At 39.5% G+C, this 21594-nt stretch overlaps 2 protein-coding genes across 3 annotated transcripts; one reads left to right on the top strand and one right to left on the bottom strand.

Moving 5' to 3' along the window:
• Positions 1-213: 213 nt before the first annotated feature.
• On the bottom strand, positions 214-9351 carry LOC102290386 (3-hydroxy-3-methylglutaryl-coenzyme A reductase). The gene is made up of 20 exons (XM_014341165.2): positions 9224-9351; positions 8624-8830; positions 8109-8220; positions 7682-7769; positions 6897-6981; positions 6676-6781; positions 6443-6549; positions 6196-6315; positions 5949-6082; positions 5584-5873; positions 5350-5483; positions 5047-5241; positions 4691-4849; positions 3447-3604; positions 3257-3362; positions 3004-3174; positions 2751-2891; positions 2445-2603; positions 2205-2353; positions 214-1194 (listed from the first exon to the last, which is right to left on the bottom strand). Exons 2-20 carry the CDS (start codon positions 8786-8788, stop codon positions 1158-1160), a joined length of 2616 nt encoding a protein of 871 aa, XP_014196651.1. The 5' UTR covers positions 8789-8830; positions 9224-9351; the 3' UTR covers positions 214-1157.
• A 4301-nt stretch (positions 9352-13652) lies between these two features.
• On the top strand, positions 13653-19469 carry LOC102291214 (glucosaminyl (N-acetyl) transferase 4). 2 transcript variants are annotated; one of them, XM_005945696.3, is made up of 3 exons: positions 13656-14970; positions 15084-15140; positions 16837-19469. In XM_005945696.3, the coding sequence occupies exon 3, from the start codon at positions 16838-16840 to the stop codon at positions 18128-18130; it is 1293 nt and encodes a 430-aa protein (XP_005945758.1). In that variant the 5' UTR covers positions 13656-14970; positions 15084-15140; position 16837; the 3' UTR covers positions 18131-19469. The 2 variants fall into 2 exon arrangements, with proteins under 2 accessions (XP_005945756.1, XP_005945758.1); XM_005945694.3 differs by lacking the exon at positions 15084-15140 and having other exon boundaries at positions 13653-14970.
• Positions 19470-21594: the final 2125 nt, after the last annotated feature.

Below are 21594 nucleotides of genomic sequence, written 5' to 3'. Positions count from 1 at the left end.
CCCATATTAGGTTTTTAAAAAGCTTTTTCTTTTCTCCTCCTGGAAGTCTAATGCAGTCTTTACTGTGTTAGAATAGATTTCCTGTCAGGCTTCTTTAAGTGCCTCGTCTCTCTCTTAAGCCTGTATTTGACTCAGTTTGTTCATCTGCTAACTGGAAAAGGCCCCAAGTGTTGATTCCAGTCTTGGTAATGTTAAAGAAAGACAAACACGGTATTGTCAACAAAAAATTGTGTCATTTATTTATTTTTTTAAATAAGACAGTTAAGTTTACTTTTATCATAATTGGTTATTCTAAAGTGTGCAGCGCAAGGCTCAATTTCTAAAACATACTGTATGTAAGGGCACTTCTGAATGTCACTGCTTTCTGAAAATGAGCAGGACCTGCAGTCAGTGATAATTTATACCCAGTCCTTCAGTTCCACAGATGACAGTGTACCGTAAAGGTTTATTTAATTATTATGGCTTCCAATTTTCCTCAAAAACTTGTAGAAGTAGTTGATCAGAATCTGAACCAAACACATCCTTCTGCTGGCAACAGCTTCATTCATTGAAGCGAGAATTCCAACACCCACGGGCAATCTACAGTATACACAGTATACAGTAGCACCTTCACTCAGGGAGGGATGAGCATGTCTACATAGTGATGCCTACAACACTGGTAAAAACACATTTGCACATAAAGTTGACTTTCAGAACCTGAGCACAAGCTGCACACTACACTCTCTCAAGCAAGCTTTTGATAAATGCAAAGATCCATTTGTCCCAAAAAAAATAAATAAAAACGATGATCTCATTTCATTCAGCTTATGTAAAAACCATTCAGACATCCCATCCATCCTTTGCGACCCATCAGAGGCACAGGACTCTTGTTGTAACTTGTGCAGCACGATGGATTTTACTTGTCTAAACACCATCAGTCTCTTGCACTTCTCTCAAAGATCAGTAACAGAATTAACAGGTTCTCAAACAATATTACAAAGTTCAGATGCAGAAAAATGGCACAAATTAACAACCAAAACTTAAGGCCTCAGCTCACAAACCAGTGAGGTAATAAAACAAAGCAAGCACATGTTGGCTCTGTTCATTAACACTCTGATATCTTGATGTCCACAGGTTCGCTTTTAGAACCGCATCACGACGGCCCATCGATGTTAGTGTCACGCCGTATTCTCTGAACACAGGTTTGTTTTCGATCTAAGAGACAAAAAAAAGAGATCATTTCAAAGTGGACACAATAAAACACTAACAGATATCAACAAAGGAAAACTTAAACGGTGATCATTTACATTATAAGTATGGGCTATTTTGGATGCACTTTGGAAAAACCAGACTTCAAAACATTTTTTTAGGAACAAAATGTAGAGACTCTGGATTTTACATTTGAAAACAAGAGACTTTAAAGATATGACAAAACCTCATGTGGCATGTCATGTGATCAGTGTATATCAGGTGACTGTGCACACACATTTAAGGTTTTGTAAGTGAGAGGGATGTTACATGTAGTTTTAGACATTTAAATGCACAAAAAGGTTTTTGAAAGAAAAAAAAATTGCCTGATTTGTGATGTTAAATTTAAGAGTGTGTGTAGTAAACAATCACCTTTTTTCCAGGTTTGGATGCATTTGTTAAAAAAAGTTTTACTTGTGGTCAAATTGCTTCGTATGTCTTTGTGGATTGGAGCACACATTTGTGAGGCCTTTGTAATCCTTTTGAGGCAAAAATATATCCTTCTAATAAGTAAACTGAATTTCTTTGATAACTTATCCTGGAGGGCTAATTGTAAAAACTACACAACATATTCATTTGGCCGAATACACAATTGTGATCACTCAGTCTTCACTATGAAGCTCTGACACTGACGAGTCCGTTGACTTTACACGGGCAGCCTGTCCACGTTTTTGATTGGTCAGATGCTGACAGCAACACACCTTTCACAATAACATTCACACAGCTGTATTGGGAAACTCTGGTTTGACTAATTGGATTGTGGTTAACCACCTTCGTGTGAATGCTTTGCTCTCTGTCAGTCAGGGTAAGTAAAGCCATATAATGAAAGGAGATGCTGGTTATGGTATGCTTGCTTCTTAGAACAGACATGCCAACTCATTTTACTAAAAAACACACGACATGAAAATAAAACGGCAAAAATTCTCAAATCTGACCAGGCATCGCTGTAAAAAACCCAAAAGAATGAGACATCTCACCTGTTGTGGGTCATGTGGCTCTTGACTAGATGTCCAGCAGCGAGAGCAGCCATCAGGGAGAGCTCTCCTGCCAGAACAGTGGCACAGACTACACGGGCCAGCTGACGGGCATTGTCACCTGGCTGGTTGGGATTGCTAACACCAAGCATCTGCAGGTACAGAGGTTTGGTGTTAGAGGAGAAAAAATATCCTAAAAACGCATCAACAAATGGCAGCTATGTTACATGTAGTTGAGACTACCTGCAGACAGGCCTGCTGTGGCGACAGGTTGGTGCCTCCTCCCACAGTGCCGAGCTCTATAGAAGGCATAGTGCAACTGATGTACAGGTCCTCCCCACCTGGACCGACAGCCTCCATCTGAGTAATGCAGTTAGAGCTTCCCACTGTCTGAGCTGGGTCCTTAACCACAACACAAACAAATACTTGTTTAATAATATGTCTTTTTGTTGGATCATATACCATGCCACAGACATAATGTTTCACTATTTAAACCTTTTTTTAAATGTATTTATTTTATTTTTTTGTGTTAATTTTAGGTTCTATTACTTGTCCACAGGCAATGTAGATAGCAGCGACAATGTTGGCAGCATGAGCATTGAAGCCACCTATACTGCCAGCCATGGCTGACCCCACCAAGTTCTTGTTTATGTTCAGGTCCACCAAAGCAGCTGTGTTGCTCTTCAGCACCTGGGGAAACATTAAAGGGTGATTTTTACAAACTACAGAAAAACTGGAGGGGAAGAAACTATGGCCGCTGTCATTAGATTTCTGTCAGGATCCAGCTTTGAATTGTTTTTACCTCTCTCACAACTTTAGCAGGAATGGTGGCCTCGCATACAGCAGACTTGCCTCGGCCCAGAATCCAGTTGATTGCGGCAGGCTTCTTGTCTGTGCAAAAGTTGCCACTGAGCGAAAGCACCTCTACGTCTGGATGCTGCTGCTGGAGTACATGCAGAGCATGCTCAGTGCCCTGAAGAAAAAGACACAGGAAGCACTCAGCACTGAAGTCAACATTTAAATAACAAGACCGAATTACAGAAGACTTCTCATACCTTCGAGAGCATGTTCATACCCATGGCATCGCCTGTTTGAGACTGGAAGCGAATGTATAGGTTTCTGCCAGCTATGCCCACCAACAATTTCTCCAGACGAGCAAACCTACAAAGAGTACTCACTAGTTATCATCTGTGTACGAAAAACACTTTGCCACAGTCATCAATCAGTCATAGCTCTTCCACTGACCTGCTGGTCTCATCAAACGCCTCTTTAATCATGCTAAATCCGTCCGAGGTCTCAAGCCAGACTTTGACCTCTGCAGCCCGGCACGCTGAGGGCAGCCTGACCAGAGGACCCCTGGTCATGCTGTCAGCTAGAATCCGGCTGATGCAACCCCCACTCAGCTGGACAGGAAAGAAAACACTGTCAGCAGGGAGCACACACAGAAATAACAGCAGCCAGAGTTAGATACAATAATTTTCCATTGCAGTGAGGATGACCTTTTTTATGACCTTACATCCTGTAAAACTGGCTGCATATAGGAGGGCGATAAAAGTCCAAATCAGTTTCACTACCTGCCATTCAATTAGCCATACCATTTTAGTTTTGGTTCATAAATTGTTTGGGGTTTTTTACCCAAACCACACTTTACGTTTTTAGATTTAGGTTAGTTTTTAAAATAACCATCTTTCTTGAGCATTGTAGTGACATCACACAGACCCAATAATTAAGGGCAAAGTGCACAACACCTCTCCAGGGTTTTGCTACAATGACTCACATGCACAGATTCCCTAAGTAAAAACAACATCAACTGAACTCCCAAGCCTAGCAATTAATTACTCACCTTATCAGCTGAGACCATTTATAGAGGATGGACGATAGCCACACTGATATCAAAAATCTAGTTTTATGCTGAGTGCTTTCACAATTCCTGCCTTGATGTTTTGAAATGACTCGGTCAGAAGAGAGGCACACCACAACCTATAAACTGCTTTAATCTCTTTTTTTTTTTTGACTGCAATGGAAACCTGCAACTGAAGCTAATAACTCCTCAGGAAAGTCTTTACTGAGGTCACAGATCAACTAGACTTATTTTAGCAATCAGATTCACTGCCACCTGCTGGTCATTAGACATAACGCAGATTAAAGGACCTCGCACTTTGGCTTATCAAGACTTGTGATTTATTCACAAGTGGCCAGACATCAGACATTATATTCCTGGCACGCCACAAATTTACACATGACTTTCTGGTCAGTGATGTTTCCTCTGCCCAAACACTGAAGTATTATTTACTACATATAGAGTTTTTTAAGTCCATGCTAACTGAACCACATAACCTTCTATATTATTAATCTTTCTTGACTGCCATTGCCAAATTCTATGACTTGTCAGTTTTTCCATGAATCTACAAACCCTGTAGATTTATTTATTTGCATCTACTGAAAAGATAGTTACTCTTCCCTCAGGGCTCCACACGAGACACACTTACAAAAAGTGCCCTGCATCCTCGGTTGGCGCTGGCTACCAGGCAGCCTTCTGTGGTGGCCAAAGGAACATAAAACTCCTTCTTGTCCAACAGAAGAGGGCCAGCCACTCCCACTGGCACTGGCATGTAGCCAATGACATTCTCACAGCAAGTACCCATCACCTAAAAGGCAAAGACAACACAAACTAAGCACAACTAAGAACAGAGTAAAGAAAAAAATGAACATAAAAACATTTGATTTAAAAAAAAAAATAAAAAAATAAAAATATTATATATATATATGATTTAAAACTGACAACTGAAGATAAACATTTTTCCCAAGAATAAACAGGACTACACTTTAAAAGGACTGTCAGTACCTGTGAGTAGTTGTAGTCTTTGTAAGGTAGAGAAGCCAAGGCAGTGGGAACAGGAAGTTTGGATGATAACAGTTCTCTCCTGATGGCCACGCCCCTCTCTGGAGTCTCAAGGACACCTTCAAGTTTATAATTCATAATCTTGCGCAGGGTTACAAGATTCATCACCTCTGCATCACTCAGCAAATGGGCACCTCTCTGGAAAGAATCGTGGGCAAAACAGTAATATTTTTGAAGAATCTGAGGAACACAGAACATCATATATCTAGCTTTGTATTGTGCTTCCAGTATAACCTGACAACTTACCTGAGAATCTGAGAGGATGGCCATACATTCCTCCAGACTTCGGGGCTCCGACGTACAAACACTTGGAGGAGCACATTGTGTCTGAGCAAGAGAATCCCCAGAAGATGTACCACAAAATGCATTCTGAATCACATCTGCAGCAGAGGAATCACATGAAAAAACACAGCAGTTAGATCATCTTCATCACTGGGTACACGCGTTATCAAAGCTAGAAGCACCCGCTACGAGTCTCACCCTCTTCTCTAAATGATATGTCAGCTTCAGAGGAAAGTTTCACGTCTGAAGCAGCTGCTAAAGAGGTAGGGATGGTTGCCAAAACACTATTAGATGTCTTCTGGGGTTTCAGGGCTGGGAGGGACCTCATGCAGCAGTCCTCTGTCACCCAGGGCTTCGGACTGGGAGTGGAGCTTATAATGGTACTCTTGAGTGAAAGCGAGGACTCTGTCTCTGCTTGCTCAAAAAATACATACTTTACGGCCAGAATCAGAGCAAGACCGAGGGTTATCACCTGTTCCAGGTCGATACTGGAGAGAGAAAAAGTCATATATCAGTGGACGCAGGAATCAATAATGCAAACATTGCAATATTCCATGGTTTACCTGGTGAGCTTAAGAGGCAATATGGTGCTAGGAGAGTCCAGTCTCTTTGCTACAGGCCCTTCCACTGTGCGGTTTTGACCTGAATGTTCGGCTGTCAGTCGAGTGTGAGCATGAACCAAAGCCAATCCCAGAGACTGAAAGACAACATCACACAGGCATCATCGTTCAGACCTAAAAATGCTTTATAATACACAATGTTGAAGACTAATCTAAATAAACATCCCCACCATAGATGATGGGAACTCACCATTATGATTTTAACCCTTTGAGTCACAGGATTGGGTTTGTTATCCTCTTCCTCAGCTAGCACACGGGAGAAGTGGCTCAGCTGCCAGATGGGGCGCCCCTCACGACTCTCCCTTGACAGCTACACACAAATATGCAGGACCACAAAAAATATTAATAAAAAAATATATATCACAGTTAAACTCTAGCAACTTGTTTCCTTATCTTATCTGTGTTTATTTCTCCAAATTGTTGCATGCACATCTCACCTCCAGCACCAGAGAGACACAGGCAGGGAAGAACGTCATGAAGACAAAGTAATTGGCCAGAACAGACATGCAGCCAAAACAACACATGATCTCCAACTGAGGCACACCTAGAAAAAAGGAAGAAACACAGCTGACTTCTGCTTTTCTACTCGATCAAGCATAACCACAATATTTCTAACACACAGAGCATCACTGATGATGCTTATAGGTGGAGAAACAGCAGTAATCCTTACCAGACATGGTTCCGATTCCTATAACCAGACACTCAACCACAGCATCCAGGGTGAATGTTGGGCCCAGGATGGCCATGCCGTGAGAAATGTTCTCCCTCACCTCCTCCTATTCCCAACACACAAGACCAATTCGTTAGTTAAGGATGCTTTACACTTATGTCCCCCATATAAATAAAGTCACATTTCATACATATGGTAAGACCAAATATGTGCGAAATTACCTGAGAGTTTGAGCTGAGGGCAAATTTAGCCAACGCACAGGCTCTAGACAGGTCAATAAGCAGGAGGAAAAAGGGCAGCGCTTCACTGCAGAGAGAGCAGACAAGTGTCAGCCAGGGAGTGACCTGGAATACTTTCCTTCAGTGTCATCTTACAATTACAGATCAGTGAACTTAATCTTACAGCTGAATTAAATCCTTGTCTCTAATATAAAGGAGCTGCAGAGCTTCAAATGTATTGCCCTAAAATTGTGAAACAATGTGTACATCACCCTGCTGGTAAATGTTAACTATTTTATCTACCTGATCTCACTAGCACATTAGCTGCCTCTTATCCTGCTACTACCAACTGTGTTAGCTACGCAACTAGTTTTAACATGGATTAGTGATTTAAAAAAAACCCTCTCACTAACAATCATTTGCAGAAAGAAGGCCTCCCCTATAGTCAACACAGAAAAAGTAATAACTTTTGACAACAAAGTAAGCTGGCAGCAAGTTAAAGCTCTGTAAGCTCAGCCTCATCATCAGTCTAACTGAAACTCTTTGCATAACCTTGAAAAGGGACAACATGCATATCCTTACTTATTTTCTTACTTATATTTATTATTGCTCATTAATAACACAAAGGTGTTTCTTACTGGATTAACTATGTTAATCAACAGAATAATAATTTCATAGAATACTTAATTGCTAAAATAATCCACTGCCTATGTACACTCTCAATATGTCACAGACCACTTTAAGAACCACTCTCCTAGCGTATATGTGAGTCCATTGGAAACACTTACTTCAGACCTGTCAGCTCCTTCCCAAAGAAATGGATGACGACTGTACTGAAGACAAAGCTGGAAAATACTGTAAATAATCCAGCAATACCTGGAGACGGAGGAGAAATGGAATGTTGGTGTATTTTTATGATAAATTTGCTAGCCAGTCATTTGTTTTTCAGTCTAAATGAAAAGCAAAGAAACAAACCAACCCAAGTAGTTTGGGGTTAAAAATGTAATACATTAAAATTATGTTCTATATTAAATCCACTGACAACATTTTATGGCAATTCAAACAGCTGAAGCTGGAAAGTAGTAAAAGAAAAACTGTGGCCACTAATGAGTGGTGATTATATAGCCAAAACAAATCTGTATGATGTGAGAAGAAGTGTTTACTACTGTCCAAAACTGGGGGAAAAAAACCCAACAAACATCTCATGATACTGACCTAGAATATATTTGGATCCAAGCTGTCTGAGATTCTTGAACTGGAAATAAATATAAATAATGGCCATGCACCGAGTGACTGTCAGAATAACTGCATCACTGCTCTGGATTTTCTGCAAGAAAAAAAAACAAAACAGACATTAGTGTAGACCCTCAGGGGCGATCGTGGCTCAAGAGTTGGCAGTTGGTCTTGTAATTGGAAGGTTGCTGGTTCGAGCCCCGGCTCGGACGTTGTGTCGTTGGGCAAGACACTTCACCCGTTGCCTATTGGTGGTGGTCAGAGGGCCCGGTGGCCCCAGTGTCCAGCAGCCTCGCCTCTGTCAGTGCGCCCCAAGGCAGCTGTGGCTACAATGTAGCTTGCCATCACATGTGTGTGAATGTGTGTGAATGACTGAATGTAGTGTAAAGATCTTTAGGGTCCATAGGGAGTAAGTAAAAGCGCTATACAAATACAGGCCATTTACCATTTTACAAAACTCCGACAACATTTCTTAGAGAGTGCCACACCAGCCTCACCTCCTCCTCAACTTTGGGGCATTGGTTCCACTTGCACATCTGGTTGCTTGTTGCCAGGCTGTTCATAGACACGAAGCATACTGTCAAAGCCAGGGTCCCCACGATTACCTCCCATGGGTGCGAGGCCACCAGCAACCCATGAAGTCTAAATAGACGTGCCAACATGGTCTCAGGATATCTTCCTACTACACAAGATCCCAGAATCACCTGCGTTACAAGAACATTGTCCAGTCACTGGTAGTTAGCAAGTCTGACTTCTGTACGGCTTTAAAATCAAAATGCAGCTTGTGTGATGATGGCGAAATATAGTGAAAGACGATCGTCAAGTTTAATATACACACTCGGTTGCCGCAGTGCTGTCAAAAGGATTTAAACAATAGGATTCACAAAGGTATCATTGCGATACTCCTGGTTAGCATTACCTAGATGTTAACACACTGAGGCTATATTAGCGCAGCTTAGCTAATGCTAGTTACCGTAACATCGGTCAACATTAGCTACGCTGACTAATTTTACAGCCTGTCACCAAAATAACTTAATCTCCCTGGCTCATTACATTTTAAGTACTACTCTGCATTATACGGAAACCTGTAAACATACAAAGAGTTTCTTCGTGGTCAGAGAGTCCTTTCCATAGCGACAGTGCCCTTCCCACAAATCGCTTAGCCTGCTACATTGCCTGATCTGATGTAATGAAACTAATATGGCGATCCGGAAATACTGACGTCAATCCGCTTGTGAAGTCCTGACGTATGAACCCTGCTTCCGGCTCCAAGCTCCTGCTGAGTTAATAGAGGCTGTTGCCGTTATACCGTTTAGTAGTTTAGTAGTACAGTGTATTTTATTTTATTTAACACAAACAAGCCCTCAAGAATAATCAGAGGTCGTTGTCTGCATCTGTGGCTTTTATCAGCGCTGTTCATGTGGATCACGTCTCTGCTTTTTTTCATTCAAAGACGAAGGTAGTGGCCTACTTTTGCCCAGCGAGATTTCTTTTTAAAAAAGTATTTGTCCGCTTCCTGATTTCTTAGTAATCAAATAAATATTAGACAAAGATAATCTAAGTAACCAAAAATGCAGTTTTTAAATTATGATTTCATTTATTTATGGGGAAAGGGTTATTCAAACTTACCTGGCCCCATGTAAAAAAAAAAAAAAAAAGCTTCCTAAACCCAATAACTGGGTGATAACAATGACAATGGCAATGTGGAAGAATCTTAGCCCACTCGTCTGTATAATTGTTTAAATTCACCTACATTAAAGGGTTTGGAGCTTAAATAACCTGTTTAATGTCACACCAAAGATTTCCATTCGTTTTTGAGTCCAGACTTTCTTTAGGTCACTTTAAAACCTTCATTCTATTTATTTATTTATTTATTTATTACTGCGGTATTTTGGATCTTTGTCCTGCTGCATAACCCAAGTGTGCTTCAGCTTTAAGGTAGAAACTGATGGCTGGACATTCTCCTTTTGCAGTTTCTGGTAAAAAGCAGAATTCATGGTTCCATCAATTCACCCAGGTCCTTAAGCAGCAAAGGATGCCCAGACCATCACACTACCACCACCACGTTTGACTGTTGATATGATGATCTTTTTCTGAAATGCTGTGTTAGTTTTACCCCAGATGTAACGGGACTCAAACCTTTCAAAAACTTCTCATCCTTTCAAAAACCACTTTTTCTCATCAGTCCACAGAATATTTTCCCAAAAGTCTTGGGGATCATCAAGACATTTTTTTGTAAATGCGAGACTAATCTTTGTGTTATTTTTAGTCAGCAGTGGTAATTTCCTTGGAACTTTCCCATGGATGCCATTTTTGATCAGTGTCTGTCTTATTGTTGAATCATGAACACTGACCATACGTGAGAGTAGCCTGCAGTTCTTTAAATGTTTTTCTGGGTTCTTCTGTCTTTCCAAGCATCCATTGAATGGACAGATAACATCTGATAACATCCAAAGAGAGGACATTTGGGTAGCATTTCTGCCTTAATAAATGAAATCATAATTAAAAAAAATATCATCCATTCATTCCTTTCCACTTATCTTTGTCAGGATCACCCATCCCAGCCACCATATCGCCAGTCTGTTGCACATCTAACACATAGAGACAGACAACCATTCGCACTCACATTCATGAGTTACCAATTAGAATTACCAATTAACCTAACCCCACTACTGCATGGCTTTGGACATGTGTGGGAGCTGGAGTGCCCAGAGAGAACCCACTCTTACACAGAGAGAACATGCAAACTCCACACAGAAAGGCCCCAACCAGGTGGTGGAATTGAACTCAGAACCTTCTTGCTGTGAGGCAACAGTGCTAATAACCACACTGCTCCATTTAATTTTAAAAACTGCATTTTGTATTTACTTGGATTATGTCTGTATAATATTAAATTTGGTTTGAGTGCGAACATTTATGAAAAAACAAAGCTATGGAATCAGGAAGGAGGTAAATACTTTTTCACAGAGCTGTAGCTAGATGCTGAGTTGTCTAATACGAGTTTTTTTTTTTCTTATTCATTGCCTTCATTTGCCTACAAAGACTGCCTCAACATTTTTTGATCAAATAACTCCTTACGTAATTATTTACCTACTTACTGAATCTGTCATAATCGACTTTTAGTCCAAGGATATTTTGTGAAGAAGGCCCTTGATCTAGCTGCTTGAATCAAGCTTCAAGACCTGAAATATTTGTGTTTATATTGTGCTCACATAGTGGTCACTCCTACATAAAGCTGTGCTTATGTATGAAAACCTGGAGCCAGGCTGGGAACTTGGCAGAGACAGAGTGGCCTTTCACAGTGTGCAGAAGGTGGCTCTTGGATAGGTTTACAGCAGTCTAACAGCATTTTTTTCTTTTTCTTTTTTTTGTTGGCCCAACCCTCCAGCTCCTGTTATGGCTCCTAATCTGACTTTTCTTCTTATATACAACACTAGCAGGAATATTTTCCATCCAAAGGTCTCATTATTAATTTGCATCCAGTATACAGGGAGTGCAGAATTATTAGGCAAGTTGTATTTTTGAGGAATAATTTTATTATTGAACAACAACCATGTTCTCAATGAACCCAAAAAACTCATTAATATCAAAGCTGAATGTTTTTGGAAGTAGTTTTTAGTTTGTTTTTAGTTTTAGCTATTTTAGGGGGATATCTGTGTGTGCAGGTGACTATTACTGTGCATAATTATTAGGCAACTTAACAAAAAACAAATATATACCCATTTCAATTATTTATTTTTACCAGTGAAACCAATATAACATCTCCACATTCACAAATATACATTTCTGACATTCAAAAACAAAACAAAAACAAATCAGCGACCAATATAGCCACCTTTCTTTGCAAGGACACTCAAAAGCCTGCCATCCATGGATTCTGTCAGTGTTTTGATCTGTTCACCATCAACATTGCGTGCAGCAGCAACCACAGCCTCCCAGACACTGTTCAGAGAGGTGTACTGTTTTCCCTCCTTGTAAATCTCACATTTGATGATGGACCACAGGTTCTCAATGGGGTTCAGATCAGGTGAACAAGGTGGCCATGTCATTAGTTTTTCTTCTTTTATACCCTTTCTTGCCAGCCACGCTGTGGAGTACTTGGACGCGTGTGATGGAGCATTGTCCTGCATGAAAATCATGTTTTTCTTGAAGGATGCAGACTTCTTCCTGTACCACTGCTTGAAGAAGGTGTCTTCCAGAAACTGGCAGTAGGACTGGGAGTTGAGCTTGACTCCATCCTCAACCCGAAAAGGCCCCACAAGCTCATCTTTGATGATACCAGCCCAAACCAGTACTCCACCTCCACCTTGCTGGCGTCTGAGTCGGACTGGAGCTCTCTGCCCTTTACCAATCCAGCCACGGGCCCATCCATCTGGCCCATCAAGACTCACTCTCATTTCATCAGTCCATAAAACCTTAGAAAAACCAGTCTTGAGATATTTCTTGGCCCAGTCTTGACGTTTCAGCTTGTGTGTCTTGTTCAGTGGTGGTCGTCTTTCAGCCTTTCTTACCTTGGCCATGTCTCTGAGTATTGCACACCTTGTGCTTTTGGGCACTCCAGTGATGTTGCAGCTCTGAAATATGGCCAAACTGGTGGCAAGTGGCATCTTGGCAGCTGCACGCTTGACTTTTCTCAGTTCATGGGCAGTTATTTTGCGCCTTGGTTTTTCCACACGCTTCTTGCGACCCTGTTGACTATTTTGAATGAAACGCTTGATTGTTCGATGATCACGCTTCAGAAGCTTTGCAATTTTGAGACTGCTGCATCCCTCTGCAAGATATCTCACTATTTTTGACTTTTCTGAGCCTGTCAAGTCCTTCTTTTGACCCATTTTGCCAAAGGAAAGGACGTTGCCTAATAATTATGCACACCTGATATAGGGTGTTGATGTCATTAAACCACACCCCTTCTCATTACAGAGATGCACATCACCTAATATGCTTAATTGGTAGTAGGCTTTCGAGCCTATACAGCTTGGAGTAAGACAACATGCATGAAGAGGATGATGTGGACAAAATACTCATTTGCCTAATAATTCTGCACTCCCTGTATTACAACATATTCACAGCCACAACATTATAATCATATAAACCAGCTAGGCGTAATCCTTTCACCTTTATTGTATTTAATAATAATAATAATAATAATAATAATAATAATAATAATACATTTTATTTAAATAGCGCCTTTCAAAGCACCCAAGGACACTGTACAACAGTATTTAAAGAACATTTCTGAGCAGAAAAGACTGTAAGATAGTTAAAAAAATGATTGTCCTTTCATCTTGTTGGATGTGGAAATTTTATATTTCCAACAGTGTCAAACTCTTATGAGAACTTTTATGAGCTTTTCTTATATGAAAATATCGTGGTAGTGTTAAGCAACCACTGTTTGGTGATGACTGTAATAAATGGAAACAGTATTTGTTTTCCTCTCGCACATGCTCAGTGAAGCGAGGCTTATTCTCGGAAGACACACAGAGAGTGGGTGAGAGCGTGAGCAGATCCCGGTGGGGGTTTTAATTTTTCTTTTAATTTTTGAAAGTAATTTTTCTTTCATTTATAAATAGATTCATTGGTTTAAAAACAGCATTTGCATTGCATTTCATTTTCAATATTTGTTTCTAAAGTATAATAAAGCATGTGACTGGGTTTAATGGCTCTCTGTTAGTTGTGTCACATGTAAAACTAAAAAAAAAAAAACGCAAGTGATTTCCGGTGTCTCTTTCAGTTTCTTTGTGTTTTTGTTTTCTAGGTTAGCTTCATAAAACCAACTTGAAGAGAGAAGAAACAAAAGACACACCTCAGACCAATATGCCTGCACACCTGCACGCTATGCTTTTTTTTTTTTTTCAACAAATGCTTGGACTTTTGTTTTGCATGGTGTATTTAAGTATGACTTTCATGGCATTACTGATAATAATAACCAATCTGCATGACTTTGAGTTGACATTTATGACCCAGCAAAATCACCAATCTACATTCCAACCTGGCTCATATTAGTCACTCGCGTAGGTAGCATATTGAATTTTCACGTGTGTTTTAATAGGTTGATTATAGTTTAAATGCGTTTAAGCCAGTATCTTAGAATTCTTTTGAAGAATTAGTTTGCTTTTCTGTCATAAAGAGATAATCAGGATTGTATTATTTCAGAACAAAGCCAAGTCACTGAACGACCGTCGTAGATTGATTTTTTTTTTATTCTTTCTCCACCCCCCACCCCCCAAAAAACATAGAAATGACCTCACTGTTGAGTTTTCTCACACACCACCTCCAAGTTTTAAGTCTTGAGAGCTCCCACGATTGGTAGAGCTTTCTTCCTTCTCACCCTTCCCTTAGTGAGTTCAGATGACTCCAGACACGGGGTTTTAATTCAAACTATTTTAACCAGATTTGTTCAGGAAGCAGTCGTTTCAGTAAAGCGCATTTGCAGGGGAAACCATTTTTTATTTGCTCCTTCCCCCCTCTTAAAAAAAGTTTTGTTTTTTTGTTTTTTTACCTACTACAGAGACAAACCAATGATTACACACAAAACACGTCTTTCTGCTTTTTCTTGCTTTTCAGTTCGTTTCTTTCTTTCGGTTTTTTTTTTAACTTGAGCTGTAATTAGTTTCCTGAACCCCTCCCTCTTTTCCGGGTTATTTCTCAGCGCGTCTCTGTCCTGTGGTCCTCAGCTCAGCGCGGTTATGACAGCTTGTCGCGCTTCTTCTGAACACGGTTTCCGCTGATTAACAACGTGTAATCAGACATTTCTTCAAGTTTGCGTTGTCCACAGATGTCGCGACAGCAGTGTGGGAAAAGTGGAAGGGCAGGGAAGACGAATGCCCACTCTTTTTTCTGACAGGTAAGTTTTCATTCTTCCTTTTTTTCATTCTTCACTTTTGTGAGTCGAAGTTTTACTGTCGAAGCAGCGAAGACAGAACATTTGCATTGAACCCACGTTTTGACAACTTTCAGGTTTAAAAACTGCTTGCCAGGTCTTTTGGGGAGACCGGCACCAGCGTGAACAGCAAGGTGAGGGCTTTTCACAGTATGGAAGGTATCCATCACATCTAAATTAGCTCTTCCGTTTGCTATATCATAGATGGCAACTGCCTCCCAATTTCACTTCTGTCTCTTTCTGTCTGCTTAAAGAGATGAGATCATATAAGCTATATATTCTGTGGTGTTCCGTTGTTTTTATTGAAGGTATTTGCAATGATAGTCTTCAAACAACAATAAACATATCGCACGTTTAGAAGTTTGGAATAAGCTGTTTTGATCTTATTTATTTATTTATTTATTTATTTATTATCGTCCACTCTGAATTGGATAACTCATTTTAACTTCTTTTCTAGTGTATATTCACGTCACCTTTGTGTTTTGGTCACTCTTTTTAAGGGCACACTTATAAATTTCAGACGAATATCTCCTGTTTTGAATCGGGAGATGTTGGGGGGGTTTTGTTTTGTTTTTTAAAACTAGGCCTATGAATTTTCAAAGCAAATGACAATGAGGCAACTATATCCATGTGAAATCTGTAAAACTAAATTTCCAAACGTAAAGGTATTTTTAATAGCAACTAGATGTCTCTCTGTGTGTTGTATACTTCTCATTATATAAAGAAAAAAAATCATATATGTCAGATCTGAATAAGACCCTGTTTTCTGTTTTATTTCGTGAATAATAACGTCAGCATATACAATAAAGAAATGCAAAATGTTACCTTTGTACTGTAGAAACTGTAAGTATTAAGATAAGATAAGATAAGACTTTATTAATCCCACAACGGGGAAATTTTTGCGTCACCTCAGCTCAGGTACAAATATATGAAGGAAATACAAAAACACAAATAAGTACAATCAATGAAAAAAAGTAAGATAATACACTATATTACAAGCGTACTTAGGAGTTGGTGAAACCTGATTCTGTGTTTCCTCAGAAATTCTTAAGTAAATAATTGTTGATAGAATATTTGTTTTATTTTTTTAAAACCAGAGAATTTATTGAACCTTCCGACCATTAAAAAAAATCAATTGAATATAAATTTACATCTATGTATGCATTTGTATAATTTTTGCCACATCTATTTATTGCTTAAAAATAAATTAAAATCAGTTTTGTTAGGGAAAAAGTGATGAAGTCTCACAAACTCATGTATCAAATCTTGTGCAATTGGCGTTACGAAGTGACACTTTCTTTCTTTTGGACACTTGTCACACTTCTATGAAGGTAACATAAGATAAGATAAGAAAAGATAGATTTTTATTGTCACTGTTACCAGAACAATGAAACACAGTTGTCATCTCTCCATTGGCAGAATGGAGAGCACAGAGAATGTACACAAAAAGGATATGCACAAGTTGTATACACATACATACGTACGTACGTACGTACGTATGTATGTGTGTGTGTGTATGTATGTTATACTGTAATAAATACAGTTTATAAATATAGTGCGAGTGTCCTTGAGTGTTAGCAGCACAGTTAACCTTCAATCAGGGTGTAGGTAGGGCACGTTTGACAGACTGTGGGTAGAAGCTTCTGTTGAATCTGTTTGTCTTTGCAAGGTTTCACTGGATGTGCTAAAGTTATTGCAAAATAAACAAATATGGAGTAACCCTATTCTAAAAGAAACTGAACATTTTTTTTTTGGTGGTTAGGTATTTCTGAAGAATAACATTATCAGTTGGGTTTATGTTCCTTCATGTTGTGTTTTCTCGCACTACAGAATGACCATGCGATGTTTATCGCTGCGACTAAGACGAAAGCAGTTCCTTCCTTCCCTCCTGTCATTGCTGACTATATCCATCCTGCTATTGGTCTGTGTCAAGCACAGCTACATCACTGAACCTTCACATATTGGTACGGACATGCAGATAATTCCCAAGTACAATATTGATTGCTCTGCTATTTATGACATGGACCCAGTGGAGGTGGGGAAATCTCTGCTGATCAAAAAGAAAGACGTTGTGGAGATTAAAGATGAAAGTCTAGCTTATCTTACCTCTAACTGTACTTTATTCAGAAAGTACAGGGGTTATGATAATGTGTGTGCCACAGAAGAGGAGCAAGACTTTCCTATTGCTTATTCTTTGGTTGTGCATAAATCTGCCTGGATGGTAGAGAGACTCATCAATGCACTGTACTCACCCAGTAATATCTACTGTATCCACTATGATCAAAAGTCCTCTGCTCAGTTCATATCAGCTATGGAGGGTTTGGCCCAGTGTCTGCCCAATGTCTTCATTACCAGCAAGAAAGAATCAGTATATTATGCAAGCATTAGCCGATTAAAGGCTGATCTCAACTGTCTGTCTGACCTTTTGGGTTCAGAAGTCAAGTGGAAGTATGTCATCAACCTCTGTGGCCAAGACTTCCCTCTCAAGTCCAACGTGGAGCTAGTGTCAGAACTAAAGCAACTGAATGGCAGAAACATGCTAGAGACGAGCCGACCCACACCAGCTAAGAAACAACGGTTCACCTTTCACTATGAGCTGAAAGATGCCAGCTTTGAATATCAAAAACTGCCAGTGAAAACAGAGTATGTAAAGAACCCACCACCACACAATATTGAGGTGTTCTCTGGAAACGCCTACTTTGTGCTTTCCCGGAAGTTCATTGAGCATATGAATGCCTCAGGTGTAGTGAAAGATTTTTTGTCCTGGTCAGAGGACACCTACTCCCCAGATGAACACTTCTGGGCAACACTTGTGCGACTGCCAGGTGTCCCTGGAGAGGTGGCTAGATCCAAGCCTGATATCACAGACCTGATGAGCAAAACCAGGCTGGTGAAGTGGCAGTACCTGGAGGAGCAGCTGTACCCACCGTGCACAGGGACACACGTTCGCAGCGTTTGTATATTTGGTGCTGCGGAAATGCATTGGTTGCTGAACTATGGCCACTGGTTTGCCAATAAGTTTGACCCCAAAGTGGACCCTGTACTCATTCAGTGCCTTGAGGAGAAGCTGAAGGAAAAGCAGAAGTTATTTCAATCAGTATCACTGACTTGTCGTAAAGGTTAAACGATGGCTAAAATGGATCGGGAACAAATATTATGTTCTTTCAGTGATTTTTCAAATTTGACTGCTATTTCTTATACATCATTATCTTTGAAGTTACAAATCAACATAATTGATTAATTATAATGAGCTATAAGTAATAGCGAAGGGGACTAATCACTGTTTTCTGGTCTTTTAGAAACAAAAGTTTAAGTGGGAAAGACAAAATGCAGCGTTGAGATATGAAAATGGTGTTTACAGCTCTAATATGTTGCAACGTCGTTTGTTTAAGGAAAGCTGCCGAGCTGCGTTCTTTTCTCAGGGTGTTCTGTCTCACTTGAGTCACTTGTTTATCTACAAAGACAATGTTGGTTTTATGGTAAATGGTAAATGGACTAATTCTTATATAGCGCTTTTCTACTCTCCCGGAGTACTCAAAGTGCTCTATAAGTTTTATGTATTTTTTTATGTATTCAGTTTTTAAGAGATTTATTTCTTAGATTTCTGTCTTCACAGAGAAGTCCAGTTTACAAAAAACACACCCATGAGGAACATGTCTTAGCAGAAACAGTCGTCTGCTTCTCATTGTGAATGGGGAAAACAGGGATAATATTTGTTTTTGTTAATTGGTTGAATGAAACTGTAATGAGAGGTAATTATACAATAATGACTGGTTACATTTTAAAAGCTAACATGCTCTTGCCTGTTTCTGACGGATTCCCTTTTCCTCTGATACATGTGTTAAAGTTTTACTACAGATTCAGTTTTCGGATCATTCTGATGGTGCTCTTGCAAACTATAATAACAAAATATTATTTCCTCAACACACAGCATGCTATCTGGACAGCCCCTTTTTCCATGAAATGCAATGGAACACATTGGATTGGTTTTTACACAGAATACTGTGTAAAACAGAGGAGAGGTCATCTATTCTATGTCATCTATTCCTCACAAATTAATCGAGAGCTAATTTGTTTGCAACAATCCAACTGGTTGATGGATACAAGCTGCTTTAGTAAGGGTTGATTCCAACTATATATGTAATGCAGGTTTGCATCAAACTATAACGTAAATTGGAAAAATAAACAGCCTCTCAGTGTTAGACTGTATATAAAAGATTAACAGAACTTGTTAGGTTATAAAAGTAAAGGTCATGGAGGAAACAAATGCAGTATGTGCCTGTTGATGGGGAAATAAGCCCGATGTTCATCTGATATGGCATTATCAAGTGACCTGCTTTAAACATGTCCTTAAATAGTTCCTTGTGATTTTCTAGTCTTTGATGCTTGAATTGAGTTGAACACAACAAGGTGTTCATTTTACAAATTATGGTCCTCAAATAAAGTGAAAAATTACAACATGATTCAGAATGGGCGTACTCTGTTATTTATAGCTAGTACTACTGAGCATGGATCGTTGCTTGGTTTCTCATTCAGATCCACCCCAAAAGTTATGCCTGGTTGGAAAAAACAACAAAACAAAACAAAAAACAGCAAAAACAAAAACCACAATAGTCAAAAGACTCCAAATAAAGGGTGGCCTCTTTTAATTACAGTTTATACTTTTCTTTTATCTTTACTGCTTTCACACAGATGTTTTGAGTTTTATGATAGACAGGAAAAGAACACTGCAAAAAAAAGTTCTGCTACAATTGGGATTGTGTACTGAAATACCTTAAATGGTTATTCATTTTAAAGCATTACTGCAACATGAATCGATATGCACACAAGAAAGTAAAAAAAAAAAAAGAGGCTATCTCAAGAGGATCTCTATTGTTATCTGAGCTCTATTTACATGTTTACAAATGTCAGCAGTGGATAAACATAGGAACATATTGCAGCTACCACAACTCTGAGCAAAACAATAACTTGAAAAAAATGTGGTTCACATAAATCAACCATGGTTGTTTACAATTATAATTAGCACTGAGCCACGAGGCTCCTATTGTCGAGATTTCATCCTTGAGAACATAAACAGGAGAAGAGCAGATTGTCATGGTTCTCGCAGGACTGCTCTCTTTTGCATCCACTGTCTCTCTTTCTTGTTCTATCGATTCTTAGGTGGAGTTGGGCAGGCGCTGGTGCATTGCGCTGACCCACTTTCAGCCAGCCTGCTTACCATTATCACATCACTTATGGGAGTAAAAGGGTCAGCAGAAACCTTACTCCTTGCCAGCTCATCTTCACCCTTGTGGTGGTAATCAGGTTCTCAACTTATGAGTGCGTTCGTTACCTGACCTTGTTCTCCTGTTTGTGCTCCGAGTTGATTCAGTGCCTTGGCTGGACTTGAGTTACCTGCAAATTGAGATGGGCAAACTAGGGCTTTCTGAAACAATGGAAAGTCTGAAGCAATTGTGCCGGATTTGTGTTGATGTTTGTGTTGACAACATCATTTATTTACAGAACATTGAGCATGTCACAGATGGAGTCATGAAAGCTTATTCAATCACAGTAAATCATAGACTTTATGGGATGTTCCAGTTTTGCATATGAATAAAATGACCCCGTATGAGAACACTACACCTGTAAGGACAAGTAGAAGCTTGTTTTTTTTCTGTAAATCTATCACTGACACAATCAGCAACAACACCAAAACAACCCTCATGTTACTGTGGAAACTGACTTGTTGGGGCATTAACCCATGATATCTTACAGGTTTCTGACAGCAGGTAACTGGGAGAAAATCCTTATATACTGCTGAGGAATGCCAGTTACAAAAAATTTGTGCAGACTGGCAACATCAGTTAATACGATGCATATAAACCAACCAGAAACACACAGATGAAAGGAGTCCGTAAAAGACTAATGGACAAGCTTTTTGTTATTGTTTGTTCTAATGTGTTTAGCCTACATGCTAATCTAATCACTCTAGATAAAACAGCTGCATGTCTTTGAAAGGGTCTGGACCTCAAAGATTCAGACCAGGAGTCTTGTAGTTGAGACTCAGTAGTAGTAAATAATAGTTGGTGGATCAGCTTTGATACCAAAGGTGGTATTGGTACTGGATCAATAGCGTCATAGAATCAATACTTTACTTTGTTTCTCTCATCTTAGTTCAGTAGTTTTTTCATCCTTTAAGTTACTCTGTGTCTGTGCATACACTCTACCCCCTCCTCCATGCTCTGTTGTGTGTCCTGCAGTCTCCGCTTTTGCCTTAGCAGCACTGAGGAGCAGCAATACTGCAGTGAGTGAGAAAGTGCAGCATTGTGACATGACTGGTGTAAATGAAAACACTGTAAATAGTGATGTATGTTGAAAGGAAATTCTCCACTGTTGCAACACCATTACCAGAGTAGCATTAATAAAGACCAGAAAGATCATGAAAAAGAGAATTTTGTGGGCAAAAGAAATGAAGAGAGGAGGAAGTTAAAAAAGAAAATATAGATTATCTATAAAATTATTGGCTTTGTTAACACGAGTGCCAAAAATACCTAAAACGGAAAGAAACTACAGTTTTTGCCCGTTGCTTGAACACTATAAACCCATGCT

The sequence above is a fragment of the Haplochromis burtoni genome, unplaced genomic scaffold, assembly GCF_018398535.1.
Source record: "Haplochromis burtoni strain Fernald_Lab_line unplaced genomic scaffold, NCSU_Asbu1 Contig_426, whole genome shotgun sequence".
NCBI classification, from domain to species: domain Eukaryota; kingdom Metazoa; phylum Chordata; class Actinopteri; order Cichliformes; family Cichlidae; genus Haplochromis; species Haplochromis burtoni.
Note: the sequence above shows the minus strand (reverse complement) of the source record. Positions and strands in the feature narration are given on the sequence as shown.

Excerpts from the sequence above, each read along its gene's own strand:
- LOC102290386 (XM_014341165.2), bottom strand. The coding sequence starts at position 8,788 with ATGTTGGCACGTCTATTTAGACTTCATGGGTTGCTGGTGGCCTCGCAC. Across the intron at positions 6,083-6,195 it reads AAAGGGTTAAAATCATAATG|TCTCTGGGATTGGCTTTGGT; the intron begins GTGAGTTCCCAT and ends GTTGTCTTTCAG. Across the intron at positions 3,175-3,256 it reads GTATGAACATGCTCTCGAAG|GGCACTGAGCATGCTCTGCA; the intron begins GTATGAGAAGTC and ends CTTTTTCTTCAG.
- LOC102291214 (XM_005945694.3), top strand. The coding sequence starts at position 14,948 with ATGCCCACTCTTTTTTCTGACAG. Across the intron at positions 14,971-16,836 it reads CCCACTCTTTTTTCTGACAG|AATGACCATGCGATGTTTAT; the intron begins GTAAGTTTTCAT and ends CTCGCACTACAG.